This window comes from Molothrus aeneus, chromosome 2 (genome assembly GCF_037042795.1).
Source record: "Molothrus aeneus isolate 106 chromosome 2, BPBGC_Maene_1.0, whole genome shotgun sequence".
NCBI classification, from domain to species: Eukaryota; Metazoa; Chordata; class Aves; order Passeriformes; family Icteridae; genus Molothrus; species Molothrus aeneus.
Window position 1 is genome coordinate 49,516,967 of NC_089647.1, and position 27,792 is coordinate 49,544,758.

The 27,792-nt window shown below is 35.5% G+C and overlaps 1 protein-coding gene across 5 annotated transcripts in view; it reads left to right on the forward strand.

Annotated features, from left to right (window-relative positions):
* The window catches only part of NBEA (neurobeachin), a 458,842-nt gene that overhangs the window by 100,667 nt on the left and 330,383 nt on the right, over positions 1-27,792 (forward strand). For all 5 annotated transcript variants that reach the window (XM_066544903.1, XM_066544904.1, XM_066544902.1 and 2 more), the window contains exons 8-13: positions 3,403-3,549; positions 12,037-12,234; positions 12,634-12,767; positions 20,211-20,319; positions 22,846-22,998; positions 23,721-23,889. In XM_066544903.1, the coding sequence (XP_066401000.1) occupies positions 3,403-3,549; positions 12,037-12,234; positions 12,634-12,767; positions 20,211-20,319; positions 22,846-22,998; positions 23,721-23,889 (910 nt within the window). The remainder of the gene's footprint in view (positions 1-3,402; positions 3,550-12,036; positions 12,235-12,633; positions 12,768-20,210; positions 20,320-22,845; positions 22,999-23,720; positions 23,890-27,792) is intronic.

Sequence of the window (27,792 nt, forward strand, 5' to 3'; positions counted from 1 at the left end):
TTGGTTTGCCAAGATTTAGAGTATTTAAGTCTTAAATATGTGCTAAGGTTTTTATTTTGTCCACTGGATAATAGTCTAAGCTATGAAAGACACTAGTTATCATTAGCTATCTATTTTTTAATAACAAAAATCTGTTCTGTTAATAGTAGGAAGTAGAATAAAAAGATCAAGAAATTCAGGAAAGCTGTGTGAATGCAAATGCGTAAAATACATAAAGGAAAAATAGAGGAGTGTGTACGTAGACTTCTTACTATTTTGCATTACCTAGGAAGAGAAGCTCTTGTTTTAACTATATTAGAATTTTCTTTGAATTGTTAGAAGTATTCCCTTGAAAAGTCTTGAGCAATTATCCAGCTCATTTGTTAACATCTACCTTCATACCCTTACACTTGGATATAGTTTTAGTGTCCTGGAAGATGTCAGTATAATACTTTACCATAATGGTGTTGGAGGAAAAGAAAACACTGCGTAAATCAGGCAATAATATTTCTTTCTTTATACCCCATGTTGAGCATAAGTATTTATGTAGTTTACACTGATAGATTTAACAGTACAAGTTCTGAAAACAGAAGGGGTCAGGAGCTGCATATTGACTAAGTGCATCTGACTGTTCAGTCTTTATGGATGAATATTGTAATATAATCAAGATGGAGTGTTAAAATTGCTAAATGTACTGATGACAAGATTTTTCATTTGCTCACTGTGTCAAATTACCACTGAGCAATAAGTATTATGATTAAACATATTTTTAGACTAGTAAAATATTCATTACATTTACATTATTGAGTTTAACATTAAGGAACTGAATTTAATATAATTTTTTAAGCATAAGTTTTGTCTTGGCAGATATTGCAAATTTATTTTATTTTTTTCCCTGACTGATTTTGCATTACCATTCTCTAATGTTTTTGTGAGGGCTTTTTCAGTATCCGAAATTTACCTCTTGTATCCAAGCAAGAACTGTAGAAATCCTCAGTCTACCATTTTCATATGTCGCCTGGGAAATATGGAAGTAAAGATAGAGGGGGAAAAAACAGTGAAGCTCTAAAAAAAAAGCTTCTCTATTCATTTGTTTTAAATTATTTTTTCTTGTATTTCTTAGAATTTATTCTTATTTATACAAGGCCATGAATTTACTGGGTTCTTAACTATTTCTGTAATGTGGCCAGGGAGATATAGGATGTTACATGATGTACTCATTACAGGTTCAGATCTGCATTCTTCACAAATTTATGTTGAAGTAAGAGATATGTTTTCATTTTATTGAGCCTCCATGTATTAAATATTTGCAGTATGCTTCACCCAAATGTTAGAGGGAAGATACAACTTTGGAGGAAAAAGGCGAAGACATTATAAACATTTTTGTATTAGCTGTTTCTATTTTGAATGCTGCTGATTCTTTGTTTTTATAGAGCCATTTTTGGCTCTGAATTCATTACTACTATTTAATGAAATATAAAATCATATCAGTGCCAATATTTATTGTTTTCATGTCCTATACAACGTACCATAGCTAGTGATAAAGGACTCATTGAGTTTATATTCCAAGGGGTAAATATAGTTTGAGATTATGGCAAAAAGGTGAAGTGACATGCGTGGCAAGGTATAACTCATGCTTACAAATTGCTTGGCACCTGGAACAGAAATGGATAAAATTACAGGAAATCAGGAGTTAGCCCTCCCCTCCAATTAAAAATAATGGAAACACCTACTCAAAAATGAAGTGCCAGAAATGGGAAAGAATGAAAAAAAAGACAGAAAAGGAAATTACTAGAGGCTAACAAGCCTAGATCTTAACTATAATTAGAACTCAGAATCTGTTTAGAGCTACAATAGTTGTTATACAATTAATGGTCACTAGAGGAATCCAGGAAAATACCATTATAATGGGCAGGAATGTAGTCTCAGAATATTTAAGTATCAACTAGGAAAAAGGTGGCATCAGTAGCTCTGACAAGTTCCTCAAAAAACCATTGGAAAGGGCAATTGCTCAACATTAATTGATGTAACACTTTCTGACAGTAATGGCACAGTGTCATGAAAGCCTTCAAGGCTAAGCAGGACTTGAGCAAAGTAACTGAAAATTTTTATAAAATTTTGCCATTAGGTTTACCAGGAGTCAAAGGAATCTGTTTAATTCATCTTTTGCACTGTACATCCTGGCTATGACTTTGTGAATCAATTTTCATGTAGAGGTTTTTGCCAGAAGTTTTAAAAAGTTTTAAAATTTTGTTAAAATTGCTTAAAAGAATAAAAATTCTGAGGGGAAAAAAATTAAAAGATGTAAATCAAAGGAGGATAATGGTAGACAAAATCCTGGATACTTCTTCCCTCACCTGTTCTTAAAGCTGAGCTCCAGATCTTTGTCTGTCCTTACACCTGAGTCCCTTTTTCCTTGTTAACAGCCTATTCTCCTAGACCAGTTGCTGTAACAGTTCACCATATTTGATTTTGTTCCCTAAACTGACAAAAGTTTTCCTCAAGGTAAAACTCAGCAGTTAAGCCAGATGAAAAAGCAAGTTTCCTAATGCAGGTTCTATTTGCTCAGCTCAAAAGTGATGTCAGACCCTTGTTCCTGTTCAATAAAACACCAATGACTCAAGGAAGCTGAGAAAATAACTTTCAAAGATCCTTGAGCTTCTTCCTGTTGTCCTTTTTTTGCTGCATCATGTTTTCTGGTTTCTCGGGTCTTTGTTCTAGACTGGTTTTTTGGAAGCACCTGAAAACTTCACCAAATCTTTGCAAAATAGCCACAAAAAAAATCACTCCTAATCTGAAATAATACGATGTGGACAGACAGAAAGGCAGGGATAGTTAAGAGCAGAAGGGAGGGATAGTTTTTGGAAGAAAGAATGGAAAATAACAACCCTTGTGTGTATAGAATAAGACAGAAGAGGATTTAAGGTCAAACCAAATCATTATAGACTGTGATCAGAGAGGGAAAATATGCAACACCTGCAAATTAGAAAATCTCTATTTGTTTCCTTTTTGCCTTCTAGAGGTGTTTAGCTCTATTGGCATTGCAGCGAAAGAAGAAGGTATTCCAGCGTGTGTTCTTGTGTATTAGCAGTAGGAGCTCTGAGTACAATTACTCAGAGGAAGTTCAAGTGTGTCACGTTCCTAGAAGGCAATAGGGGGGATTATTTTGTACTTGAAAGTACTATTCTCATTTTCTCTCTTGTATGTTGACCAATTAATAGAAAACAAATCCTAGCAGCCAGTCATAAGGACCTCTAAAACAGTTAATGCTACAGTATTCAAAATTAAGTTATTAACCACAGGGTAGTAATAAAGGATTGATAATGGTCAGTTTATCTTTTTAGTTCCAGTCTCCTTTTATTTGTGGCTTTAGTAGCTGTGCATTAATATTATTTCGTTATTAACTGCCTCTTTCTGCTACAGAGCTATGATAAATGTTTTCTTGGATCTTCGGAGACTGCTGATGCAAATAGAGTGTTCTGTGGCCAGCTTGGAGCAGTGTATGTATTCACTGAAGCACTCAACCCAGCACAGATTTTTGCAATACATCAGTTAGGACCTGGATATAAGGTAATACCCGATTTTAAAAGCATAAAACTGGAAAAATAAAATGATTGAGAGATATAGTTGGAAGATATGTGAAGCATGAATATTCCTTCTAGAATCACGTAGATTTTTTTAATGTGATTTGTTTTCAGCAACATAAGACTACTTTTTCAAGTATCCTAACTAACCCTAATTTTCTACCATCTTTTTGAAAGACGAAAGTTTTGTTTAAAGCATAAATGAAATATATTTGTAAGGGAAATTAATTACTTTGAGTCATAATCAGATTAGAGAAATTTTGTATTTGGTGCACTGAGTAGCAGAGAAATAACTTTCTTCTCTACTGTTTGTGTTTAAAATCCTGAGTTAAAGCAGATTAACATTCAACAAGGCATAATAAAACAATTTTGTTCAAATGCACGGTTTCATGCAGTCCTGTTAAGGTAAAAGTTGAGCTTTTTTTTTTAGTCATGCTTTGTCTCTGACATTGAGGGGAAGACTGGACAAATTAATGATGCATACATAAACTTAGATCTCTGGTCAGATATATGTCTTGGAATGGTTTTGTATTGTATTATTTCATCAAGAAAAACAACACAGATACTTCACAGAAATCTGTAAAAACGCCTTTGTAGATAATACTTGAAAATTAATCTAACCCTAGGTAAACAATAATGAATTTCAGTTTATACTATCAGGTATTCCCAACTTTTCTTTTTTCTAATTTTTGAAATTTGTGGTTTCATCCAAAGTAGTCTTTCAGTTTTTCAACATATATCATATACTCTGAAGATAAAAACTTTTAAATACGGTAAGTAAAAATCAACATTTAGATTATAATAATATTAGTTTTGTGTGTAGAAAATGCATACTCTTCATCATTTGATTACAGCTAGCACTTGAATGACAGAGGCAGATGGAAATATCTTTTATGGTATTGTCATGGTTTGACACTGGCACTATGCCAGTGCCCCCATGAGAATACCCTCTCCCTGGTTTCTGCTGTGAGATGCGACCAGGAATAAGCAAAGCAGGCTCCCACTTAGGGGAAAAAAAAAAAAAAAGAAACACAAGGAAAATGAAAACTTCACAAATACATCTCCTCCTCCTCCCCACCAAATTCCCAATACAATACATCCCCCAAATCATTGACTCTCGGTCCGGCACCACCCTTCAGAATACTCAATCCTCAGTTCATCAAGAGGAGAAGGAATCCTTCTTGTGCCAATGGTGACCTCTTCCTTTCATGTCCAGCGCTCTCACCACTGAACACGGACCAGAGCTGCTTCTAGGGTCAACTTTTAAGGATGCTTCGTCCCACTCCAAAAAGGCACAGTCTCAACTTTGGGACATCTGTCCCCCCCGTATTTTTCAGCCCCTGGGGCTGAGGGGTACCCACACTGAACCCTCTTGGTCCTGGGGCATTGCCTCCCCCTAGAATGCAGTCTCTGTATCAAAAGGAAACATGGCTCTGTCCACGGCTACACAAAAAGAGTCCAGCAAAAGCCACTCCATCATCTCTTCCACCTGAGTTCTTCTCTATTTCTCTCGTGGCCCATTTCCTCTTATCTCATCTCTCTCTTCTCATTCAGCTCCAGGAGGATTAGCATTTGTAAGGTTTCCATCATCCAAGAAAAGAGTTAAAAATCTCAGGCTCTGTCTGTCCAGAACTCCCACGGCTGCCCAGCCGGGCACCTTCTTGCCACCCCCCCCTTCCCCTTCTCAGCCTGGCACTATTAAATTTCAAGGTAACACAGGCACAGGCTCTCTCTCTGTCTCTCCTGGGGGGGGGTTGGGGGTGGCTGCCCGATGCCTCTCAGTGCTCCTCCACCCTTCCATCCTGCAGGGGCCTTCCCCTCCCTTCTGTCCAGGGCCCGGCCTACCTCACCCGGCCGCATGGCTGCCCCTGCCCCGCCCAGCCCGCAGCCGGGCAGGGGAGCTCTGAACCTTTCCCTGACCGGAACCCAAGAGAGCCCCCCAGGGGAGAGCCCTGCTTTAACCCCGTGTGCTCAGAGGCGGACCCAATGTCCCAATGGCCACATTAGGGGCCAGTATTAAAATCTGAGCACCCATTGGCCTGACCACAGCATCCCAGAAAACATATTTCCTGTCAAACCACCAAAAAGTATGTATCTGTGTGGGGTGAATAAGCGCATGTATATCAAGATTACTTGGAGAAGTAGTAGTCTATTGCCCATAGTTTATGACAGTAAAATCTGCCTTGAAACTAAAAATATTAAGTCAGTTATGAAAGGTCCATCAGCTGTGCAAACAAAGAGTATTTTATTCCAAACTTTGTACACTATTTTGTATAGGCAAATATTTCCGCAAATACTTTTTGGTCATACAAAAGAAATTAATGTAGTCTTATACTTAATAACAAATGTAAGAACCTTTATGAATTTATTAAATTCATAAAGGATTCCAGTGTGCAGAAACATACTGGAGTGATATCAAACAGGAATAAATCTTTCATGTGTTTCAAGAAGTGCAAATTATTATGTAATATTTTCTGATTGTTGAAGGGATTGATAAGGATATGAGCTTTCATGCTAAATGACATTTTCAATAGTTACTGCTCTAACCTTATTACAGTTGTCAAATTGCCCTGCTTGATTCATAGGCTTCCCTAAACTACCTTTCTGCACACATATAGCTTCTTAGTGATTTTTTTACAAAAATGTCATCTATATTTAATATTTTGGGGAAATTCTTCTTTCATTGTGTCATGGTTTTGGATTTGGGTTATGTACACAGAGCAGTTAATGGCCCCTTGCTCTCTGAAGGAATTTTCTTCCTTGTCCAAAAATCTGAATATATATTTTACTATTTAAGACCAGTTAAAAAGAACAGGCTCCCCCAGCAGTACCCTGGAAATAACATTTATTTCTTTGACTTTCTTATTCCCCCCAAAAATAAGAAAACAAAGACTTTTTTTGACCCTTTTCCAACACAAGATCTACTCACAACCAGAAAAGGAACCATGTCTTGTAGTTTAGAGATTTCAGGGCACCAACTGTAGCTTTCACTCAAAGCCTGCCTGTTTCACATCTCATTTAAGGTTATTTCTGTAAATCCTTTCAGATTCTGTGCTGAAGTATTCTGAACTAGTGCAAAGGTCCACCAGTTCAGAATACTTCAGATGGGATTTAATAGTGTAAGGGAGCCTCAATTGACATATAGCTTGTTTTCCTGAATATTAGAGATAATGTTCTTGCTCTTACTCAACTTGCTGATGCAAACTGGCCTTTCAGAAACTTTTCTTAAGTAGTTCACTACATTTCCTGTTCATTCTAATTGTTAGTACTCTTAGTGAATGGGGAAAATAATTTTTTCTTCCTAAAAAGACCCCAGATGAATTGTAAACTCTAGTTGTGCCAAACTTTTCTGCCAAAGAAGGATTATTCAAAATAGTTGAGATTTTTTTTTGAAAATATCGTCATAATCTTCATACACGTCTTTTTTCCTTTCTAACACAGTATAATGTGTTAGAAAGGAAATTAGAAAGGCAGTTCCTTTGATTTAAATTCATACTTTAGTCCATTATATCTGAGAACCTGATTTTTTAGGGGAAGTGACCATTCCTCTACCTACTTTGCTCATGAGAGGGGACTATGATTTTGCCTCTCATTCAGCTGCCCTCACAATCATTCATAATGCCCCTAGTCTACCATGACTGCCATTAAAACCTCTGGAAAACAGAGAAATCTGCATAATCAACAAGCATATAGGAGAGTTTGCACATATCTGTTAATATACAGAGTAAACAATGTTGTGGATGACAGCAAAGCCACAAAGTTCAGGAAAAGTGAGAGCTTGATCTACAGATAAAAATGAATTTGTTGCACCTTGTCCCACTCCTGTTCTGTGGTGCAGGTAGAAGCAACAGGTCTTGGGATTGACTAGAGAAGTCATTAAAATAAGTCTTACTTATTATGTGTATCAAACAGTTGTATATTTATATATAATGTTCATATTATTTATTGCACATGACATTCTTCTACAGAGTATAGTAACACAGGAAACAGTTCATAGTCCTTCCATGCTGATCTTGCTCAGCATGTTCTTATGAGTGCATTTGGTTATAACCAGCATGCCCTAATATAAAATTTTATTTGTTAAGCAAATAGATGTTTTAGTTTGAAATACTACATTTTCACTTGTAGCAAAAGGCTTTCTTTAAAAAAGAAAAGCTTACATTGTGTGAGAAGCAATAATGAGAAACTGACACTCTTAGTAACTATTGAACAGAAATTGCTCATAATCACATGTTTAAGGGGAAGAGAGGAAATACACTGGCAATAGAACTATATGATTTGTCTCTTCCCCATTAAGTCTTCCCAAGTTAATCCATAATATATCTTGGAATTTGAAACTATATTTAGTAGAAACATATTACAATTCAATATTTGCATAACCAGGTTTTATCTTTAATAAAGCACGTTCATTTTGAGCCTTGCCATTGCTGAACAGGACTTTTACATGCTCTGTGGACCCTTTCAGTTGTTGGAGATTGAAGAAAGAAAAAGGAAATGAGAGCATCATCCTTGCTCTCACTGTGCTTTCCCTGCTGCCCATCCTGTTCCCAGGCAGCAAGGAGAGGAGAGCCTGCCTGTGCTGGGATCCCGAGGGGCTGATAAACAGAATGGAGGGGCAGGGGAGGTAATGTGAGAGGAAGCAAACACTGGTATCAGATGCATCTCTGCTATTTATAAAAGGATGTTTCTCAAAGCCCTGTTCTAATAGCCCTGTCAAATCTGTGCCACTCCTCCTAACCCTCCCATAGGCATTTCAAAGCAAGTTATCAGATCATTCCATATGTTGCTTCTGAGTTTGGTTTTGATCAGTGCTGCAATAACAATCTTTTTGTCACGTAAGTTGGAGTAAGAATACAGTAATTCGTGAACACAGACACAAAACAGCACCAAAAATTCAGATTTGCTTAAACCAATTATATAGTACAAGAAAATATTTTATGCACAATTGCTGAACCTACAAGGGCAATATGTAGTGAATAGTAAATAAAAAAGCTACAGTCTTGCTGCTAAAGGAAGTGGGAGAGCTGCTGGTATTCAAGCAGTTCCTGATCAAGCACAGATTATTTTACTGGAGAATACAGTGCTGGAGTAATTCTTATCTCTCTCTGTTACTTCCTATTCCTGTAGGAGCCACAAACATACTTTATATGGATCCTGTATATGTATTTTTACCTTATATAGAATTTTTTAAATCCATGGCTCGCTCTTTCTCTCTTGATGCCCTCACACTGCTTGTGCCAGACCTCAGAGTTGCATATGCACAAGAGCCTCTACACCATCCTGTGGATGTATTTTCCCAAGTCCCCAGTACAGTATGCGCATATACTGAATTTCTTTTCTCTCCCTGTGGATCAATGCTAGTTAATAAAGTAGTATCATATATCAGAATTTTTAGCCTCTCTTTATATTCTGTTACAATAATCTTTTAGGTTAGGAGACCAGAATTTCCAATTTATGATCACTTTTGTTAGGTTTTGATGGCAGAATATTCCTTTAATTCTTGGGTTTTTTTCTTCAAAAAGTGTGAGGCAGTATTATGTTGATTCATAACTTATTTGTGTCTGACTTTCAAATAGTGATCTCAAATTCTTGCAGCATATTAAACACTGCCAATGAAGAGGAAGAATAATGTCAAAATTTGTGTATAAAATTGATTTAACTTAACTGGTTTAGAACACTGCAAGTTTTTCATGGTAATGAAATGGTAAGAATTTGTGTTGAAACACCTTGACTTATTTAAACAGCCAAGTTATGAAAAACTCAATATATGAGCTTTGGAATCTGAAAAAGCTGAGAGGCATGGAAGATTTTCAGGGTAATAAGTGTTTTCATGTGGTAAAACATTAAAATATAAACAAGCATGATGTAGATGTCTTTGGAAATCAGTGAAATCACTGAATTGTTTTTCCTCTGCAGAAAGTGCACAAAGATCTCTATGTATAGTTAAAATGCCCTCTGAGGTGAAATGTTACCTTCCATAGGACAAATCTGTAATCTGTAGCAGTCATTTCCTGATAAGTGAGATCTAGGCAGCCATATCAACAGAGAGCCAGCTCTCAAGTTCTAAGCATAATACTCCTTCTTTGGGAATTTCTACTTCAGTAAGTAGTGTAGCACAACAGGAACACATTTCTAGATTAAATCATTTAGTGCTGAGGACTGAATACTCACAGTGTGTTACATTGGTGTTTTTACTTTGGATTGGTTGTAGTCTGATCCTTTGGGCTGAATGAATATCACCAATTGCAGGATATTTGAGTTTCAGCCTGAAAGAAGTCTCTTTGGTTCTGAAGAGCTTTGCAGTTTGAACAGAGTAATAAGTGGGGACCACTGGGAGTTTCCCTCCAAAACAGACTCTTAACCCAAATACAGCTCAGAGAGTGGCTGAAGATGTAGGAAGCACCTTGGAACCTGGAGGTCCTCTGGTCCTCCCTGCTCAAAAAAGGTCGCCTAGATCCAGTTGCCTGGGACTATCTCCTGGCAGTTTTTTAACAAATCCCAAGACAGAGACTCTATCACCTTGCTGGGCAACTTCTCCATGAAAAAGTGTTTTCTGGTATTCAGAGGGAGCCTTTTTGTTCCAGTTTTGCCCATTGGCTTGTGTCATACCACTGGGCACCACTGAGAAGAGTCTGACTCTGTCTTCTTTTAAATCTCCCATCTGTTATTTATATATGAGATCCCCTCTGCTGCTTCTTTTCTGCAGTTTAAAGAGTCTGAACTCTCTCAGCCTCTTGTCATATGAGAGATGCTTCACGCCCTCCATGTTTAGTGGCCATTCATTGCATTCTCTCCAGTAAGTGCTTGGTTCCCTGTGGGAGCCCAGAACTCCAGGTGTGGCCGCACCAATGCTAAGTAGAAGGGAAGCAACACCTTCCTCCACCTACTGGCAGCATCCTTCCTAGTGCAGCTGAAGATATGATCCTTCATTGCCAGCTGCAGACTGAACCACAGATTTGCCATCTACATGCATTTGCCATTTACATGCATTTGCCCTTCCTGGTTGTGGTTTCTGTTATGATGCCTGTGTCTGGTACCTTTTCAGCATTGCAGCCTCCCTTCTCCCAGACATCACCAAGGCTGGGACAGTGCAAGGTTGAGACAAATGTGCTCCAAGAGCTCTCCAGCAGCTCCAGTCAGGTGGCCAGTCCGCTCAGCTTCTGGCCCACATACAAAGGAGTGCTAGTCAGCAGACCTTTTATTGCTGTGTCAGTCACTTGAGCAGGTGGGCTTTCCCACTGTTTTGCTGTAATCAAAATAAATTTTTTCAGGGTTTCCAGCAGCCCTGAGAGCTCTGAAAAGTCTGGATGGGGTTTATGGGGTTACATCAATGCTATCAACCTCTGATTTGTTTGGAAAGAGAAGCCAATAGCTTATAAATTGCCTGTTTTAATTCTGGCATGGATAACAAAAACCCCAGTGCTGATACTTCCAATAGCTTCAGAGAAAGAGGAGGCTGTGGGAGAAAGGAGATATTTGGTAGGATCAAACGGATAAAGAGGATTGTGATCACTATGTGCAGTGAAAGCAAGGGAAATGATTCATGTATAATCTCAGAAATAAATTATTTTTAGACTCAGAAAATATTTTAGCAGGAACATTTTATATATGTATGTATATATACATACATATATATATATTTGTTTCTTCATTTGTAATAAAATGGTGGTCATTTCTAATAAATTTGCTTTCCTTGTATCAGTACAGAACTGTACTCTGTTACTACTAATTGTCTTTTTGCCACTGTTAAATGATTGTTATATGCAATTGCTATATGCCAAATAAATCTTACAGTGCTTTGCAGAAAGACAGAAATCTATCTTCTTGTGCTTTGTTGGTTTTTCAGTGTTGCCAAAAAACTTAATTTTAGATCAGATATGAATCGTGATATGTTCATTTTCAGCCTTCCTTGGAAAAGCTCTGAATTTGCAAAAAATTAATGTAAAATGTGACATTTATGATTTATTTTGGATTTTATTTTATGTGGCTCATTTGTGTATACTCCTGACTGTTAATGAAGCATGGTTTTTAATGTTGTTCAAAAATAACTATTCCTCTAATCAACATAGTATAGCATTTTATATTCTAATTTGAGTGAGCTTATATGAACTAAAATGCAGCATATTTAATTTGTTCTTTATTTTTAGCGTGTTTTTTGCTTAAATTTTATTTTAACGTATTTATGGTTAGTGTGTGTTCTTTTAAGATAGTTACTTCTGAAGCTTGTAAACATTGATGCCGAAAAGAGAGATAATATGTAAAATACCAAATAATGTGTTTGACATGTTGATGTGGTGTAGACTAAATAGAAACAAATCTATCTCATTGTTCAGTAGCATTAGGCTACTGGTATATGCAAGTGAAGTTTAGTGGTTTATTTATTCTCTCTCAAGTCAAATGTAGTTTTTGCATATTTTGTGGCAAGGAATTTGTCTAAATTAATTACTTCGTAAAACTTTTGGGTCTTTTTCAGAGCACATTCAAATTTAAATCCGAGAGTGACATTCATCTGGCTGAACACCATAAACAAGTGCTGTATGATGGGAAACTCGCCAGTAGCATCGCTTTTACCTATAATGCGAAGGCCACCGATGCTCAGCTATGCCTTGAATCCTCACCAAAGGAGAATCCTTCAATTTTTGTACACTCCCCCCATGCTCTCATGCTTCAGGTTGGTGCTGCTAAGCTGATGTTCTGTGATTACTCTTGGGTGAACATCACACAGAGGATTTGTCTACTAGTGTACAGAGATTGTTCTTTTGTGCTCTGTCAGCTTTCAATATAACTTTCACTTGAACTGTTCTTTCTTTGCTCCCTTTCTAAAGCAAGGAAAAAATATTCCATAAGAAATACAGGCTTCATACTATAAGGCACAGTTTGCCATGTTACTGAAAATTTTCTGTTTAATGTTTGCCTTTAAGTTTAGTCATTATAATCGAAGTATAGGTATTGAAACAAAATTTTTAAAAGTCTACACTCAATTTGGTGTTAAAGTGCTGCAGAATTATACTTTTAACTGTCCTTTAAAATTGAGATTAACTGTAGCTTTTCCTTTATTTTATGTCTTTAGGATGTGAAAGCTATTGTAACCCACTCCATTCACAGCGCCATTCATTCCATTGGAGGGATCCAGGTTCTTTTTCCTCTCTTTGCCCAGCTAGACAATCGACAGCTGCACGACAGTCAGGTGGAAACAACAGTTTGGTAAGCTTCTTTCAACCAAGACTGAAACAAAATTAAGCTTACAAAATGTTTTCATTTTTTTTTTGTGGGCATGTTCTCTAATTTTTTTTCTACATTTTACCCTTGTTTCTTTTAAAAATATGTAATTTAAAAAAAATTAGTTTACTGTACAAAACTGATATGATTAAGTAATGAATTCAAATCACTCTAGAGTCTTTAAGAATAGTTTTACAACAGTTCACCCAACTTCTAAAAGAACTCAATATGCTTTTCCTTAAATGCAATGTTGTTTACCTTCTCAAAGTCTGTGTCATTTGAATTCATACTTCATAGCATTCAAAAATTATTTAATATATGGTCAGAAAGTCATAGAGCTATGATCAGGCATTTTGTGGCCATATTACAATTGCAATAGTGACTGGGGACATAACAAGAGAATTTTAAGCTGGAACCCATGAAGTTTCTCTTCTGGTACTATGGAAGACACCTCTAAGTTAAAAAGTCCTCACAGATGTTAAAAACAGATGTTGAAAAAGACTGTTTTAGTCTTTTTAAGTCCCATTAACCTAGGACTGCAAAGTCCACCACTCAGCCACATCCCTAAATACCACATCTGCACATCTTTCAAATATCTCCTGCCATGGTGACTCTTTTCTCAAAATCAACTCAGCTATGGTTATTTTTACAAGATCTCTTGCCACGTGCTTGTTACAGCAGGCACCTCTCCTGCAGCACAGGATAGCTAAACTTCTCCAGAAAAATGGTTGGCCTAAATCTTTGAGGGTAACAAATCTGAAAGGATAATGCTGAATAGCTGGTATGGTGTTTCCCTGGAGGATTGTTTGTAACTAAAGCTTGCTAGAAAACAATGTTTAGGGACAAAATAAACTGGCTTTTCTATTTGGATTAGGTGACAAAACAGGTGTGTAATGCTGAGCACGTGGCTTATTTTCCTGCTTATAATATTCTTCTATTAATTATTCTGGATGTTTCTTATTGCATTAGATAGTTCAGTTAAAAAATATTTAACTGAAAAAAACAATAACTAATACTAAAATTGCCAACAATTTTAGAAAAGGTGTATTGGCTGTGTATTGGTTACTGTGGAATATTTATTTTTTTAAGTCTCCTTTGCAGGATGTACTTTGCATTGAAGCATTGTAAAGTAAGGGAAATAAAAAAAAAGAAATGCTTGGTTTGAAATAAGCTTGGAAAAAAAAATCACTATATGTTTTTATTTACTGGCAAAGCAGAAGACTGAAATGCTGTATTCTAGTTTAAGGAAGGTTAGGTGTGTATGTATCTCCACATAGGAATAAAATGTATGTTAAATTCATTAAGGAGCTGAATCTGTAATAGATGACAAAGCAATAACTAGATCTGTTTAAAAATTAAGAACTAACGTAGCGTAAGTTTTAGAAGTTGAGATAAAGACTAATTCTTCCCAAGTGTGTGGTCTACCCAGTGAGTGAGAACATTCATAATGTTCAATTGAAAATGTACAGAACATTTCTGGAGTTAGTTGAACTGTAAGTAGAAAAAAATTTGTTCTTTAATAAGTCAATGAATTTCTTCTATAATTAGATTATATTCTAAAAAGAGATCTGTAATTCATTGTGCTATATGGTTGTACAAATGCATAATGCAAGGCGATGTGATTCTAACTCAAGAACGTATTGAAAAAAGTTTAAGCAAATGGCTGCTTGATGAGACGTAATTTATGTGTTTATAGGTTTTGGTGTCTGTGCATTATTTTCTCATATGTTATTTAATAGGATATAAGTATCAAGAAAAATAATACTGGAAGTGAAAAAGGAAGTAGGCAAATAAAAGAAGAAAATATTTTTGGGATCAAAGAAAGGAGCTAATGGGGAATGAATGCTATACATGAAAAGGATCATTTGAGGAGTGGAATAAGTGAAGCAGTGCATTTAATGAGTCCTTTCCTTGTTCCCTCTTATTTATTAGATTATTGTCTCTCCTTATGTATCTGATGCTGAGTTACACCTGTGTGTATACAGGAATGTCTCTGTAACAGCAACAGAGAGCTTTCCCAGTTCTACTGCTTTTCTGAATCCTTCTCACCTCTTTCTCTCCTGCAAATATCAAACTCCGTTTAAAAAGCTCAGGGTTTTCAATTATTTGATTTTTTAAATTTTTTTTTAATATTAGAAGGGTTTTATTAGCAAAACCTAAAACCTCACCATCTAAACATAAATAAAAGAATTATCAAAATTATTTATATTTCATAAGTAAGATAGGTATAACAGAGTATCTACTTTTTAAGTAGATCTGCTTTTTAAGATTTATAGTTTGATAAGAAATAGTCAGGGTTCCTATTGATTTCTACAGAAACAACCCAGCTTGACAGGAATTAGTTTGATGTATTGATTTTATTTATTGGTTTAATATGAAAAATCTGTAAGTTTCCAATAATTTTCTCAATCTCTTTAGTTTAATTGAATTTATCTTAAAGATCATGACAGTAAATAAGATGAATGCCATGTGGTATCCTACCTTCCTAACCTGTCCTCTCATCCTGTCTTTCAATAATTTTCTTGTCACAGCTGGCTCAGGTATTTAAATTTGAGAGTAGGTCTGGAAGTAATCCTTCCTGAGGTTTTTCCATTTGCCTTTGAGCCTCTCATGGAAAGCCAAGATCCCAGTCCATTGCTGCCTTCAGTGTAAAATTCAGAATTTGCACTGTTGAGTGCTGGCAACTCTCTCCCTCTCTGTTTTGAAGGGAAGAGTGCTGGATATTGCTCCTAAAATTCTACATCACTAGTGTGACCTAGCTGTGCTCAGATAAAATCAGTTGCTTGAGTTTTCCCAAACTGTGACAGCCGCAATGTGATTTGCCAAATCAGTCTGCCTGGACACGGGTTTATAATGAAAATCCAACCTCTGCAACGCATAGTAGAAATCTGTTGTAAACTCCTGAGCTGCTGTACCTCTGCATACTCCAGAAGATCCAGGGAATATTGAGGGTGGCTAATTTACTACTGGAGTCTGTGTCACAAAATGTTTTGCCTGTAAGCAGAGGTGACTTGCTTCTCTAGTTCTCTCACACAAGACCTATTCAGCTGACTCATGTTTTTGAATAAAACCTGATTAGTTGTCTTATTAGCTTCACCACACGTTATCAGAAAACAATTGAAAAGGCATAAGAAAAAATCCCTTCGCCTCCCTCTTCAACAAGCTTACAGAAAGAAAAAAAAAATCAAATTGGAAGTTAAGGAAGCACTTTAGAGAGCTGCCATAGCTGTAGCTCATGGAAACATTAATTTTTGGTGTATGATCTTCCTTAATACTACTTTATCTGTTTACGCTATGATTAATTTTCAATAGTTATCATACTAATTACCTGTGATGGAGTTGTTCATACAATTTTTTTGTATTACTTTGGAGAAGCTGAAAATACAAATAAAAGATTTTTATCTTTATAAAGGATTCTTTCCCAAAGAGAATCAGACAAAACAAATACATGTATTAGTCTCTTTTATATAGACTCTTCAAGTTAAATTGTCTGTAATTAATAATCATGCTTAGATCTCCAAAGCAAAATGTCTACCTTAGTTAAAGGTGCCTTTTGTAAAGGTAATTTGTACAGATAACTTTGTAATACATGATCCAAGATGAAACTTATATTAGGGCAAATGTGACAGAGAAAATTATCATGGGAATGAGGAGTCTAGAGAAAATGATCTGTGTAGTGGTTTAAAAATAAAATAAAAGAACTGCAGCAACAAAAAAACAAGGCAAATTTCACTTTTATCCTAAGAGTGCAAATTCCTGACACCTAAGATACTTCTAAACAGTATCTAAACAGTAGCCACTGAAGGTACTGCATCATCATGCTTTGGTCTATCACCTTTTTTTTCTCCTGCTTCTTAATAATGGAAAACTACTGGATTTTTTTCTCCAGAAATTAATTGTATTTTCAGTAATTATCATAGTTCTCTGATTTAGTGTTGGTTGACATATATAGTTTCACTTTCTATCTGTATCTTGGCTCCACTGCAGACAAACTGATGTGTTCTAGGAAGGGCATGATATAGAAGAGATGTAGGAATGGGCTGAAGTGTCCTTTATATCTAGGGGTGTTAAAAGTAGGAAAGAATGGAGAGAAATTTTGTGTGCCAGTGCACACAATTTTGCAAGTTTAATGTGTAATGTCAATTACTGTGAAGCAATCTGATGCATGTTAGTTGCTGGTAAGTTTGTTAAATCCTGTTTGAAAAATTGTTCAACTTAATCTTCTCATTAATATTATTTTCCCTCTGTCAACAAGAACATTTTTAAAAGAACGATTTTGGCAACCTGTTTCTGCTGATAAATATTTTCATATTTCAAATCTTCAGGTTTAATTTGTGTTCAGCTGCCAAGGTGAAAAAATAAATTGGGTATCCCTAAAAGTTATTGAAAGTTCTGGATAGAGTCCTCTAAATTAGGCAGATTAAATTCTTAGAATGCAATATTGAGGAGAAAAATACATTACTTCAGTATGGATTTTTTATATCTAGATGCACATTTCTTGAGATCAGTCTGAAAATGTGGGAGAAAAGAAGTTTTGAAGAGGCTGAGAAAGTTAATCTGAGAATTCAACCAGATCAGATGCTCTCTGGCATAATATGGAAGGAGAAAAACATTACATGTGAAACCATTGTTGTGTGCAGCAGCTGTTTCTTAGTGCACTTTCATTCCCCTCTCCTCTTCCAAAAAGGAAATTTCACCTAAGTCTAAGCTACCTCTCTGAGGGAAAAAGTCCACAAAACAAAAGCCAAGCTATAGAGAACATACAATTCTCCACCCCCTTCCCAAAAAAAACCCCCCAAACACAGGCCCCAACCACACAGACAGCATGTAGTCTGTTTTCTGCCTGTCTCTGATCATCTTCAGGTAGTAATACTGTCAGTACTGTACATGCAGTGAGAATTTTAAAAACTTCCATTTTGATTTTATAGTTCTTCTATGAGTTAAAATATTACATATCTTTTACTTAATTTCCTGCATAATAATGTGGGCAAACTGCTAGTTATATTCAATTATTTTGTTAATTTTTATCAATAATGTGGTTCTGTACAATATTCATCTCAAACTTCATTGCACCTCTATGTGCCTGACAGATGGTTTTCTGTAACTGCTGCATTTTCTGGTACTTGGATTTTTTTAATGTGCTTGAAGGTGTAATGATGCATTCATGTGTGCTATCCCAAGATTTGAATTACTATATACTGCAGTCAACTCTATTATTTATGGTGGCAATCTTGGATAATGCAGAAGGATTAGAAGTTAGAATTACTGCCTGCAGACTTGAGCTGACTCTGCAGGGCTGACTGAGGTATCTTTATGTGTCTGGATCAATAGATGTTAAAAGCCATTTTGTAATTAACTGAAAGCATAGCTCATTCACAAAGGCATTGCCTAAATTAATACATTTTTCTGAAACTAGAGTTACTGGCATCACTCTGCAGTAGCAGCTAAGGTAGCTCAGTGCAGACGTAATATGGGCAGGCAGGATTAATTAGTTCAGCTGTAGCCAGCATAAAGATGGTTAATATCTAAAAAGTTATATTTGGGCACTGACTACATCTGAATTACTACACTTTTTTTGAGTCAGTCTTTCTTACACAGAATCAGCTTGTCTGTTTCTGTGTCTGTGTCATGGTTAGGTACAAACTGGTCAATTATGATTTCTGAGTTGACTTGTAGTTTATGTGTGCTTAAATAGAGCAAAAGAGGGAAAAATCTTTATTGTTGTGGTGTCAGTGTGTCTTACAACTTACATTCAAAGTCTATCAGAATTTCTAACAGTTGTCTAGAGATTATATTGATATGAGATAAGAATAACTAGCCCATGAGTTTACATCTAAATTTATAGAATGAACAAGTAAACTGTGATATGAATTTAAAGGCACTTGACAAAGTACTTCTGAGACTAGAAAATGATCTTAAGGCTGTATATGGTGCAAAAATCTTTAAAATCCATTTTAAGAATATTTTTTAACACTTCAATATACTATTAACAGTATTTGCTATTGTAATTTGAATTATAATTCTGCAAAGGTGTATGCTGTTTGACTTTATCCGTAATGGCTTGTTGTCGTAAGTCATAAGGTTACTCATAGAGGATGGTGGTAAGCACGATCTATCTAAATGGAATTTTCTTTCACCTCTTTAATTTTTAAAAAAAATTAAATTAAAATCTTCAACATTTAATGTGAGCTGCTTATGGATTTTCATGTAGTAAAAATCATTACATTCTTATTTTAGAATACAGTAGAAACTTTTGGTTGGGGTAAGAAAAAATTGATGCACGTAATCTGGTTTGAAGTTGATGTGACAGCTTGAAAGGCTGTTTTGATAAAAGCTTTGGAGTACTGTAAATGGGTATTATCTGTGTTCTTTTATTGCTGACACTCTGTGGAGCAGTCTGTATGTGATTTTTAGATGGATTATTATGACCATTCAACAGTGAAGAAAGACAGGGCACTATTTCATGTTCCCAGCATGTACGTTGGCTACTCTCTGTTCTTTTGCATGGCAGCCTTACTCAACAACAGAATAAATCTTGTCTTCCTCAGCACTTCATTATTTTTTTGGTGCTGGCATGGCTTAACCAAACTCAACATTTATTTCAAAGTAAAAGATTGTATTTGAAGAGCAAGTGAACATTTAGATGACTAGATACTGTAAGTAAAGTTGAAATCTATCAAATGCAGTTTGGATATTTTCTTTAAGTCCCTTTTTCATACCTGCAAAACCCACAGTTTTCACTCTTGCCTGTGCCTACTACCTGTGTGAGAACTTTTTATGGGTGCAGACACTTGTCTGTACAGCTATTTAATTTTTAGAAAAGACATAATGATTTTATATATGAATTATATATGCACTACAATACATTTTGTCATCTACCTTTTTGAGATATTTGAAAAGTAATTTTAAATACTTCCCTCCTGTCACTTTTCTTTTTTTCTTTCTCTCTTTCTTCTTGATTTTTCAGCAACAGATAAGTGTATTTTTGTTTTATTCTCATCAACCAAGAGTCCATTATGATTTATTTTCTCTGTGGTGGATTGATCTGTCATGTGTTTCCACTGCTGGATTTTATAATATAGTTTCACTTTCTTGCCAATTTCATCCCCTGAAGTCTTTCATATCTCTTATGTTTCTATACTGTTACCTTTTCTGAACACTTTCTCTCCCTGTACTTTCTGAACACTTCACTTAAAGATACTGCTGGGATGGACTGTTGGGTGATTTCCTTGTAGCCTCTGGAGTCCCACTCCTATCATTGTAATATGTGAAAAATCACTGGAGAAATTTTCCAATGGTAAAAATAAGATTTGTGTTCTTTTAAGGAATTGTTCACCACCTTAAGCCTATTTCTATTCACTTAATAGCTGAGGATTATTGAGAAAGCAACATTTTTAATCTGAAAAAAATCTTGTTCTTTACATGCAGCGCTACCCTATTGGCTTTCTTGGTTGAGCTTCTTAAGAGTTCAGTAGCCATGCAAGAACAAATGCTTGGTGGAAAAGGCTTTCTAGTAATTGGCTATCTCCTTGAAAAGGTATGTTTGGAGGATTTTTGTCTTTTTTCTTAGTATTTCTACTGCCATTGTGGTACTTTCAATCACCTGGCTCTAATGTCTAGTGGAATAAAATATATTTGTGACATACATTGCAAATTAAAAATATTTTATAAGTTGTCAATGGGAGATTCTTCATCTTCCTCATCCTCTTCTATACCAGTATTCAAAGAACCAATTTTCTCCAGGAGGTTCTGTTCTCTTATTTATGTTTTGACTTTAGATCTGTTTTGGAATCACTTTAAAGTATTTACATTTCTGCATTTTCTGTCCCCCCAAACTTGCTTAGGAAAGTTCTCTTGTTTCTAGTTTGTACAAAGCAGAAATGTCATAACTGAGGGTTTTTCTGTGTGTGTATGTAGGTTAATAAAAGTTAAATTAATCTTCTGTGAAAATTCTGAAATTGTCAAAATAGTTTTCCTGTGTTTTGAAGAAGAAAAACTGTAACAAAATTTAATTTCTGAAAAAAATAGGTGGGGCATTCCCTGCAAAGGGCATTCCCAGTACTTGCTTGTTTTAGGCATGATGAGCCATTATCTCAAACCTGAGGTTCAGTTCAGTTGTCTGAGGAACATCACCTGCCTCCCTGCCTCTTGACACCCTGTTACTGGGGTTTAATAATCTAAATAATCTGAGAGCAAACTACTGTCAGCTATACTAAAATAGTGATGATCCCATGATTGAAGCTCATGGCTCTGACATTCTTGCATGTCTACTACTGGACTTTTATTACCATGAGGTCAGCATAGCAATCTTTTAAGCAGAAGATAAGAATCATAATATCACCTTTCAATAATGTTCTGAATTTTGAAGAATGATAAGTAGTTTCTCTCATTCTGTTCCCTTTTTTCGTTGTGCTAGGGAAATACCTTCACTTAATACCTAAAAGCATATTTTCTGTGCTTCTGTTTTTCACTGCTAAGCAAGTGTGATTTACAATTTAAAAGAACTAGCCTAAGGGGCTGGTTTTTTTCCAAGGTTACATTTTCTTGTGCCATAACAAGAAGGAACTTACAAAGCTGTTAGCTTTGGTTTGGTGAGTTACACACAGGCAGACTGGTGAGCCTTCATGGAGGGCTTTCCCTTGAATAGAGCATTATGGTTTATACACATGGAATACATTGATTTAGAATGTTCAACATGATTTTTTTAAAAAAATGTTTCCATGCTCTTCTAATTAACACCTGCTATGTTCATTAGACTTGGGCATGTGAGTATTTAAAAGATTTCTATTGATCACAGCATAATTATTAAAACATATGTTGCTTTCTGGGTGTTTTTTTTTTTACATTATATTTACTTAGCTGCAGTTTTTTGAAAGGATTTGTTCTCTTTTTTCAATATATGCTTATATTCAGTTGGCACACATGGTGGGAAAACATCCTTTCCTAGTTTCAATTTTATTATTTTTTAATTATCTGTTGTATCTGTTGTTTATTTGCATGTAATCAAATTCTTCAGAGAAGAGAGAGAGCTTTTTCTTTTTCACTTGAACTTCCAAACAGCATTTTTGTTCTTATTAGTTGCAGATTATTTATTGTGAACTTTCATGTACAAGCCAAAGGAAATTCAGCATGTAGGCTGAACTTGTATTACTGAGAGTAGACTTCAGTTCTAAAAATAATAAATCTCTATATTCCCAGACTGTACATACAACATTAAAAATAATTGAAAAATAGAATCACAGAATCATTTAGGTTAGAGAAGACCTTTAAAATAGAGTCCAGCTATTAACACAGCACTGCCAAGTCCACCACAAAACCTTGTCCCTCAGTGCCACATCAACACATCTTTTAAATACCTCTGGGATGGTGACTCCACTGCTTCCCTGAGCAGCCTGTTCCAGTGCTTGACATTTTGTGGAGAAGGCAAGGAGAAAAATCTTTAGAGTTTTTTACTATTTATTCATATTATTATTATTATTCATGTTAATTTAGTATACAAAGAAGTTTGTCAAAGTCCTCAGACCATGTTACTACATAGGAGCAGGTCTCAACAGTGATTTCATGGCATATGCTATGAAAATGAAAGAACCCTGAAATTTGAGGAAACTATGAGCCCAACTCCTTCAAATACCTACTTAAGTTTAAGAAACAAAAGCAAGTCTCCTAATAATGTGTGTTCACACACTGAGACACCAAATTTCAGTAAGACACTAATTTAAGAGGAGGTGAGGACTTCATATGAACTTTGGAAGAATTGTGCTGTAAAATGTAGGATCCTGACTGGATTCTAATAAAATGAAAAGAAACCAAACTAAGCAAAATACCAAAAAACAAAGTTATTGATGGATATTTTAGCCTGTTAAATATAGCCATTAGAAAGACCATTGATATTGTTATAAAGTATAAACTGCCTTCATATTCAATCGCATTAAAACATGCAAGCTGAAGGTATGTAGTAATGATGAGCTAGGTGAAAATACTGCTTCATAATTCTGCTGTAATTGTATTTTAAAAGAAGATTTTTTTTTCTTTATCTTTTTTCTTTCTGATTATTTTCCCCCAGTCATCTAGAGTTCATATAACCAGAGCAGTTCTGGAACGATTTTTGTCCTTTGCGAAATATTTGGATGGATTATCTCATGGAGCACCTCTACTGAAGCAATTATGTGATCACATCCTTTTCAATCCTGCTATCTGGATACATACCCCTGCAAAGGTAATGGTACACTGGCATAATGCTAAGACTCTCCTACAACAAAATTAAATACCTGTATTCTTTTATAATATTCTACTTAGGTTTTTGGTTTTTCTCTTTTGGATTTGTTTTGTTAAGCATAGCAATGATCTTAGATCATGAAGTCTGTACACTGCTTAACTATATACTCCAATGTCTTTTATACTTTCATAAAAGCAGTTAAATTATTGCCTAAGATTCTGTCTGATTCTATGAAAAGACTGTTTCAAGAAACCCAGTCCCTTTTTCAGTGATTGCATTACATTGTTTTCCTACAGATTAAGCATAAAATTTTGTGGTTTTAATTGCAGTAAAAATGTGTTTTGTTACATGTTAATGTAAGCTCTTATTTTATTTCAGACTATATATTCTAGTTTGATAAAATCTCTAGCATGTTATCATTCCTCTCTGGTAATAATGAATTGTTTTCCTAAGTAATCATAGTAGAGCTATGTAAACCAAAGTGAAAAGTGGTGTTGTCCTAAAAACTAAAAATATATACTTTTTGTATAAAAAGTCAGAATAGAAAGCAAGCCAATATGTTTATCTTAACTTAAATCAGTGCAGCCCCTACTCTAAGCTGAGCTGTAATTAGTTTTTCAGTTTTTTGTATCATATCCAAGGTCTATTCTACAAAGACCCCTACAATTCAGAGCTGCTAATGCAGAGCTTACATTTCTGCGGGTAACTATTTCATTCCCCAGGTGCAGCTATCTTTGTACACCTACCTGTCAGCTGAATTCATTGGGACTGCCACGATCTATAACACCATCCGCCGAGTGGGCACAGTGCTGCAGCTCATGCACACGCTGAAATACTACTACTGGGTGGTCAACCCTGCTGACAGCAGTGGCATCACTCCCAAAGGGCTGGGTAAGTGCCACACACGAGGAAGAAAATATAAACATTTCTCCTGTAGGAATGTTTGTGATGTGAATATCTGAAAGCTCCTTGGATCTGTAGACAAGGAGATGAATAAATGGCAATAGTTGATGGCCATCAGTAGAAGGACTATGGAAATACTTTTTGGTGTATCATAAACTCATGCTGATAATTTATGTTTACATGTATTCCCAGAAGATTCCAACTCTGCTCTCCAGTCATGTAGCATATACTTATGTGGGCATACTGTAGGAAATATAAAAAAGATTGATTTTTCTTCTTCTGTAATAAAGATGAAATATTACATGTATTTCATATGCCAAAGAAATCTTTGTGTGGTTTGAGTGATTAGTAGTATTAAGTGACCTTGAAAACAGAGTGGAAACTTCTAGTTCTCACTGCAGAGGTTTCTGAAACTGTATTTCCAGTTCAATAATATTTTTTTCTCCTTATAAAATGGAGATTTATTTAATTTTGCTTAAAGTGATGCACTTAGCTTAGCACAGGAGGTACTGAATGACAGAACCAACAAAATGTATTAATGAATACTGCTTGAATGCTGCGTGTTACAGATGTGTATTAAGCAGAGCAAATCATTCTAATCCTATACGTTTTGGCTGTAATGCCATTACATTTAGCTATCTACTTGTGTAAAGCAGGAAGGATTTGCCTGAAAGTCTCTTAAAAAATACCTGATAAATGAGAATTTATTAATTATTTTATTGTGTAACTATTAATGTCATGCTGAGAAATTGAATAATTGGGGAATGTTCTTAATACTGTCACATACCCAAATATTCAAGAGTGTGATATATCTAACACATTAGTTATTGGGTAATTCTTTTTGCAAGTGAGCTGTATGAATAGAGGTTTCCCTCAATTTTTTTTTTAATAAACAAAACTGGAAGTAACAATTCTTTTCCTAGTTTAGGTGTCCTAATAGGCAATGAAGGTGTTGAAGGTCACAGAAAGAGCTGCTGTAGGATCTTGGGTGACATTTATAGTTCTTGCATAGTATAATATTAGATGAAGAATAGTCTTCAAAAGAGTATTAAAATTTATTTAAAAACACTTAATGGAAGTCACAGTTTTCTGTTCATTTAAATGAAAGGTTTGAAATCCTAGTCAATGAAAATTACCTAGGCTGGTTACTTAATTAGCTTGAAATCTTTGTCAGTGGCAAATTATATTATCCACTTATGCTGATTCTGGATTCCTGATGCCAAAATAGAATTAACTTCTTTTTTTGGTGCCTGCAGTGAAGATGTCTCCTTCTGAGCTAGATGTCTGCTGATAATGCACAGTGGAATGCAGGAGTCAGTTGCTTTAATACAGGTTTCTAGTATCATTGTAGTCTTGGTGGGGCATCTCACCTGCCTCTCAGAAGGATGCAGGTTTCCTGTGTATCCAACACCAAATCTGCTTGTTTTGGGTAGATATTTTGCACACTTTATGGTGTGACAACTTACACTGGTATGTTTAGGAAGCTGTATCTTACTTCTAATTAACAGGCACTTGAGGAATGCTTTGTTTGAAATGCAGTTTGCTTCCTAGACTGTGTTGCCTCTATTGATTGGCTGTCCACTAACCTCGGTGGGAGGTTAGAAGCTGGTCTGGTGTGGGAGCTACGCCTCTGATGTCTGAAATTAGGGTGAACCAAATCCTATCCTGGGAGTGGCTTAATCAGGATTCATACTTTGAGAGGTCTTCTCTGTCGAGACTTACACTGCTCTGCTGCACAGGCACAGTTTTACCATTGGACAAATTACTGTGTCTGAGATCAGTGAGGAATTGGGATGTTTAAAACTCAGATAATCAGCTTATTTACTTTGTGATTGTTGATACCCAGCTGTTGTGGTGAGGTGAGGTTTTCAGGTGTCAACCATATTTATAGCTAGGTAGAGACATGGAAAATTCCTCAACTAGCTTGAGAATGGAAGTCTGATAATACAGTCTACTTGTTATGGTTGACATTATTTTTTTTCTACTATATTGGTTTAAATTAAAATAATTCCTGTGCTTCTGTGTCAGGATACTACTACCTAACAACACTTTGAAAATGTATTGCAGACTGCTTCCCTCTGGCTAGGTTTGCTCTTTTGTGGAGTCAGTGACATTTCTTTCTGTAGGAAGCATGGATTGTTTTTATCTTGCCCAGATCTGTCTCTTTGCAGTTAGCTGTATTTTTTGAGTATTTGTATGTGTAATGCCAGTTGCATAGCTTCAAAAAATATATAATGTATTCATGAAAATCTGAACAGAAGGCATGAGGTACACAAGGATACAAAATTAGGATGTGAATCAGTTAACTCTAAATTAAGCATAGATATGGCTGTGATTTACATCCCTACCTTTTCTTTCATTCTGAGTATAGTACATTCTCCTCTCATTTGTGTCAGTTGCAGACAAAATTCTTATTTTACCTGGAGGGCAACCAGGTCAGTCCCTGAAAAGTCATCAGGCAGTGTAAATTAGTGGGTGCCTGGTGTAGCAGTTTGACAACAAAAATCCAAATTTCTAAGGCCTTCATACAGTAGTTGGGAAGGTGTTATATAAACTAAGGCCATGCATATTTTCAGAAAACACATTATGATCCACTATATCTGAATTTTCTCATTTTGTCTTTAGTTAGATTCCTAGATGAACTTGACTTTTTGCAAGTTTAATATCTTCTTTCTTCCTTGTTCCTTATCCTCTTCCTTCTTCCCTGCAGAAGGCCCTGGATAATTGATACAACTACAAAGTAGTAGTTTCTTTTCTGTCTGTAAAAGTGGCTTTTCTTGTGATGCCTTGAAGAATGTCAGCCTGTCAGAGAGCAGGATCAGTGACTTGGCAAACCCAGCACAGCCATGGAGTTTTCTCCATGTAAATCAGCACTGAGACTTTTTGGTATTATTTCACAGATAACTTCTGCTACTGACTAATAGAGCTGTAATAAATGTGATGATTTACGAGCAAATGACTGTGAAAAATATAGTTGCTGAGGTGATGGGTTCCTAAATTTCATTTTATATGAACTTCATTTCATAAAAGATGTTTCAGGATGTCCACATTAGTTGCTAGTTGATAAAATTCATGAAAATATTTTAAAATGTTTAATCATTGGATATTACAATACTTTTCTTTACTAAATAGTTTTTTAACATTAAGTGCAGGTCTAGTTGATTCAGACAGCTTATAGTCACAGAATGCAGTCCTAGAAGTAGCTGTAGTTATTATGCTTAAGGCTTTTCATTTTTCACCTCTGTTTTCAGCATCTCATAACTCCACCAATCCCAATAGTTCAAAAAAAGTAACTCTTCCAGGATTTTGGATTCATGTTAATTTTTATTAGCCTACCTGCAGCCAGAAAGTTTATAATTTGTTGAAATGTAGAGTAATGTATATAAAAATTTTGTTAAAGTAAGAGAGTTGCAGTGTAAAAATACAGTTATGTGAAATTTAAAGCTGCTGTATTTTAAGCAGCATTTGAAATCTCCAGATGGAAGAATAGGACCCATTTTCTATAAACATTATTTAATGTATGAAACAGAAAAATGTCATCATGTGAATAAATTGCAGCTGAAATTCTAGGCTGACTTGACATGAGGCTTTTCAGATTTGGAGAAGACTTTACTGGAAATCATGCCAATATCTAAAATTTGACCGCATGTGCCAAAGTGCCTTCAAATAATTTGCTGTCATATTAGGAAGTAAGCTTATTCATGCAGACATTTTAGTAGTGCGATGTTTTCTTGTCTTCTAGGCATGTCATTTTTATGTGGAGATATTGAAACAATTTTTAATATTAGTTAATAATTACTTTGATTTGCTATTACTTGCTGACAGTTACTCTGCCTCAGGGTTTTATTGCCTTCCTATGCCTTAATAAAACACAAAGTAGGTGAGTTTTCT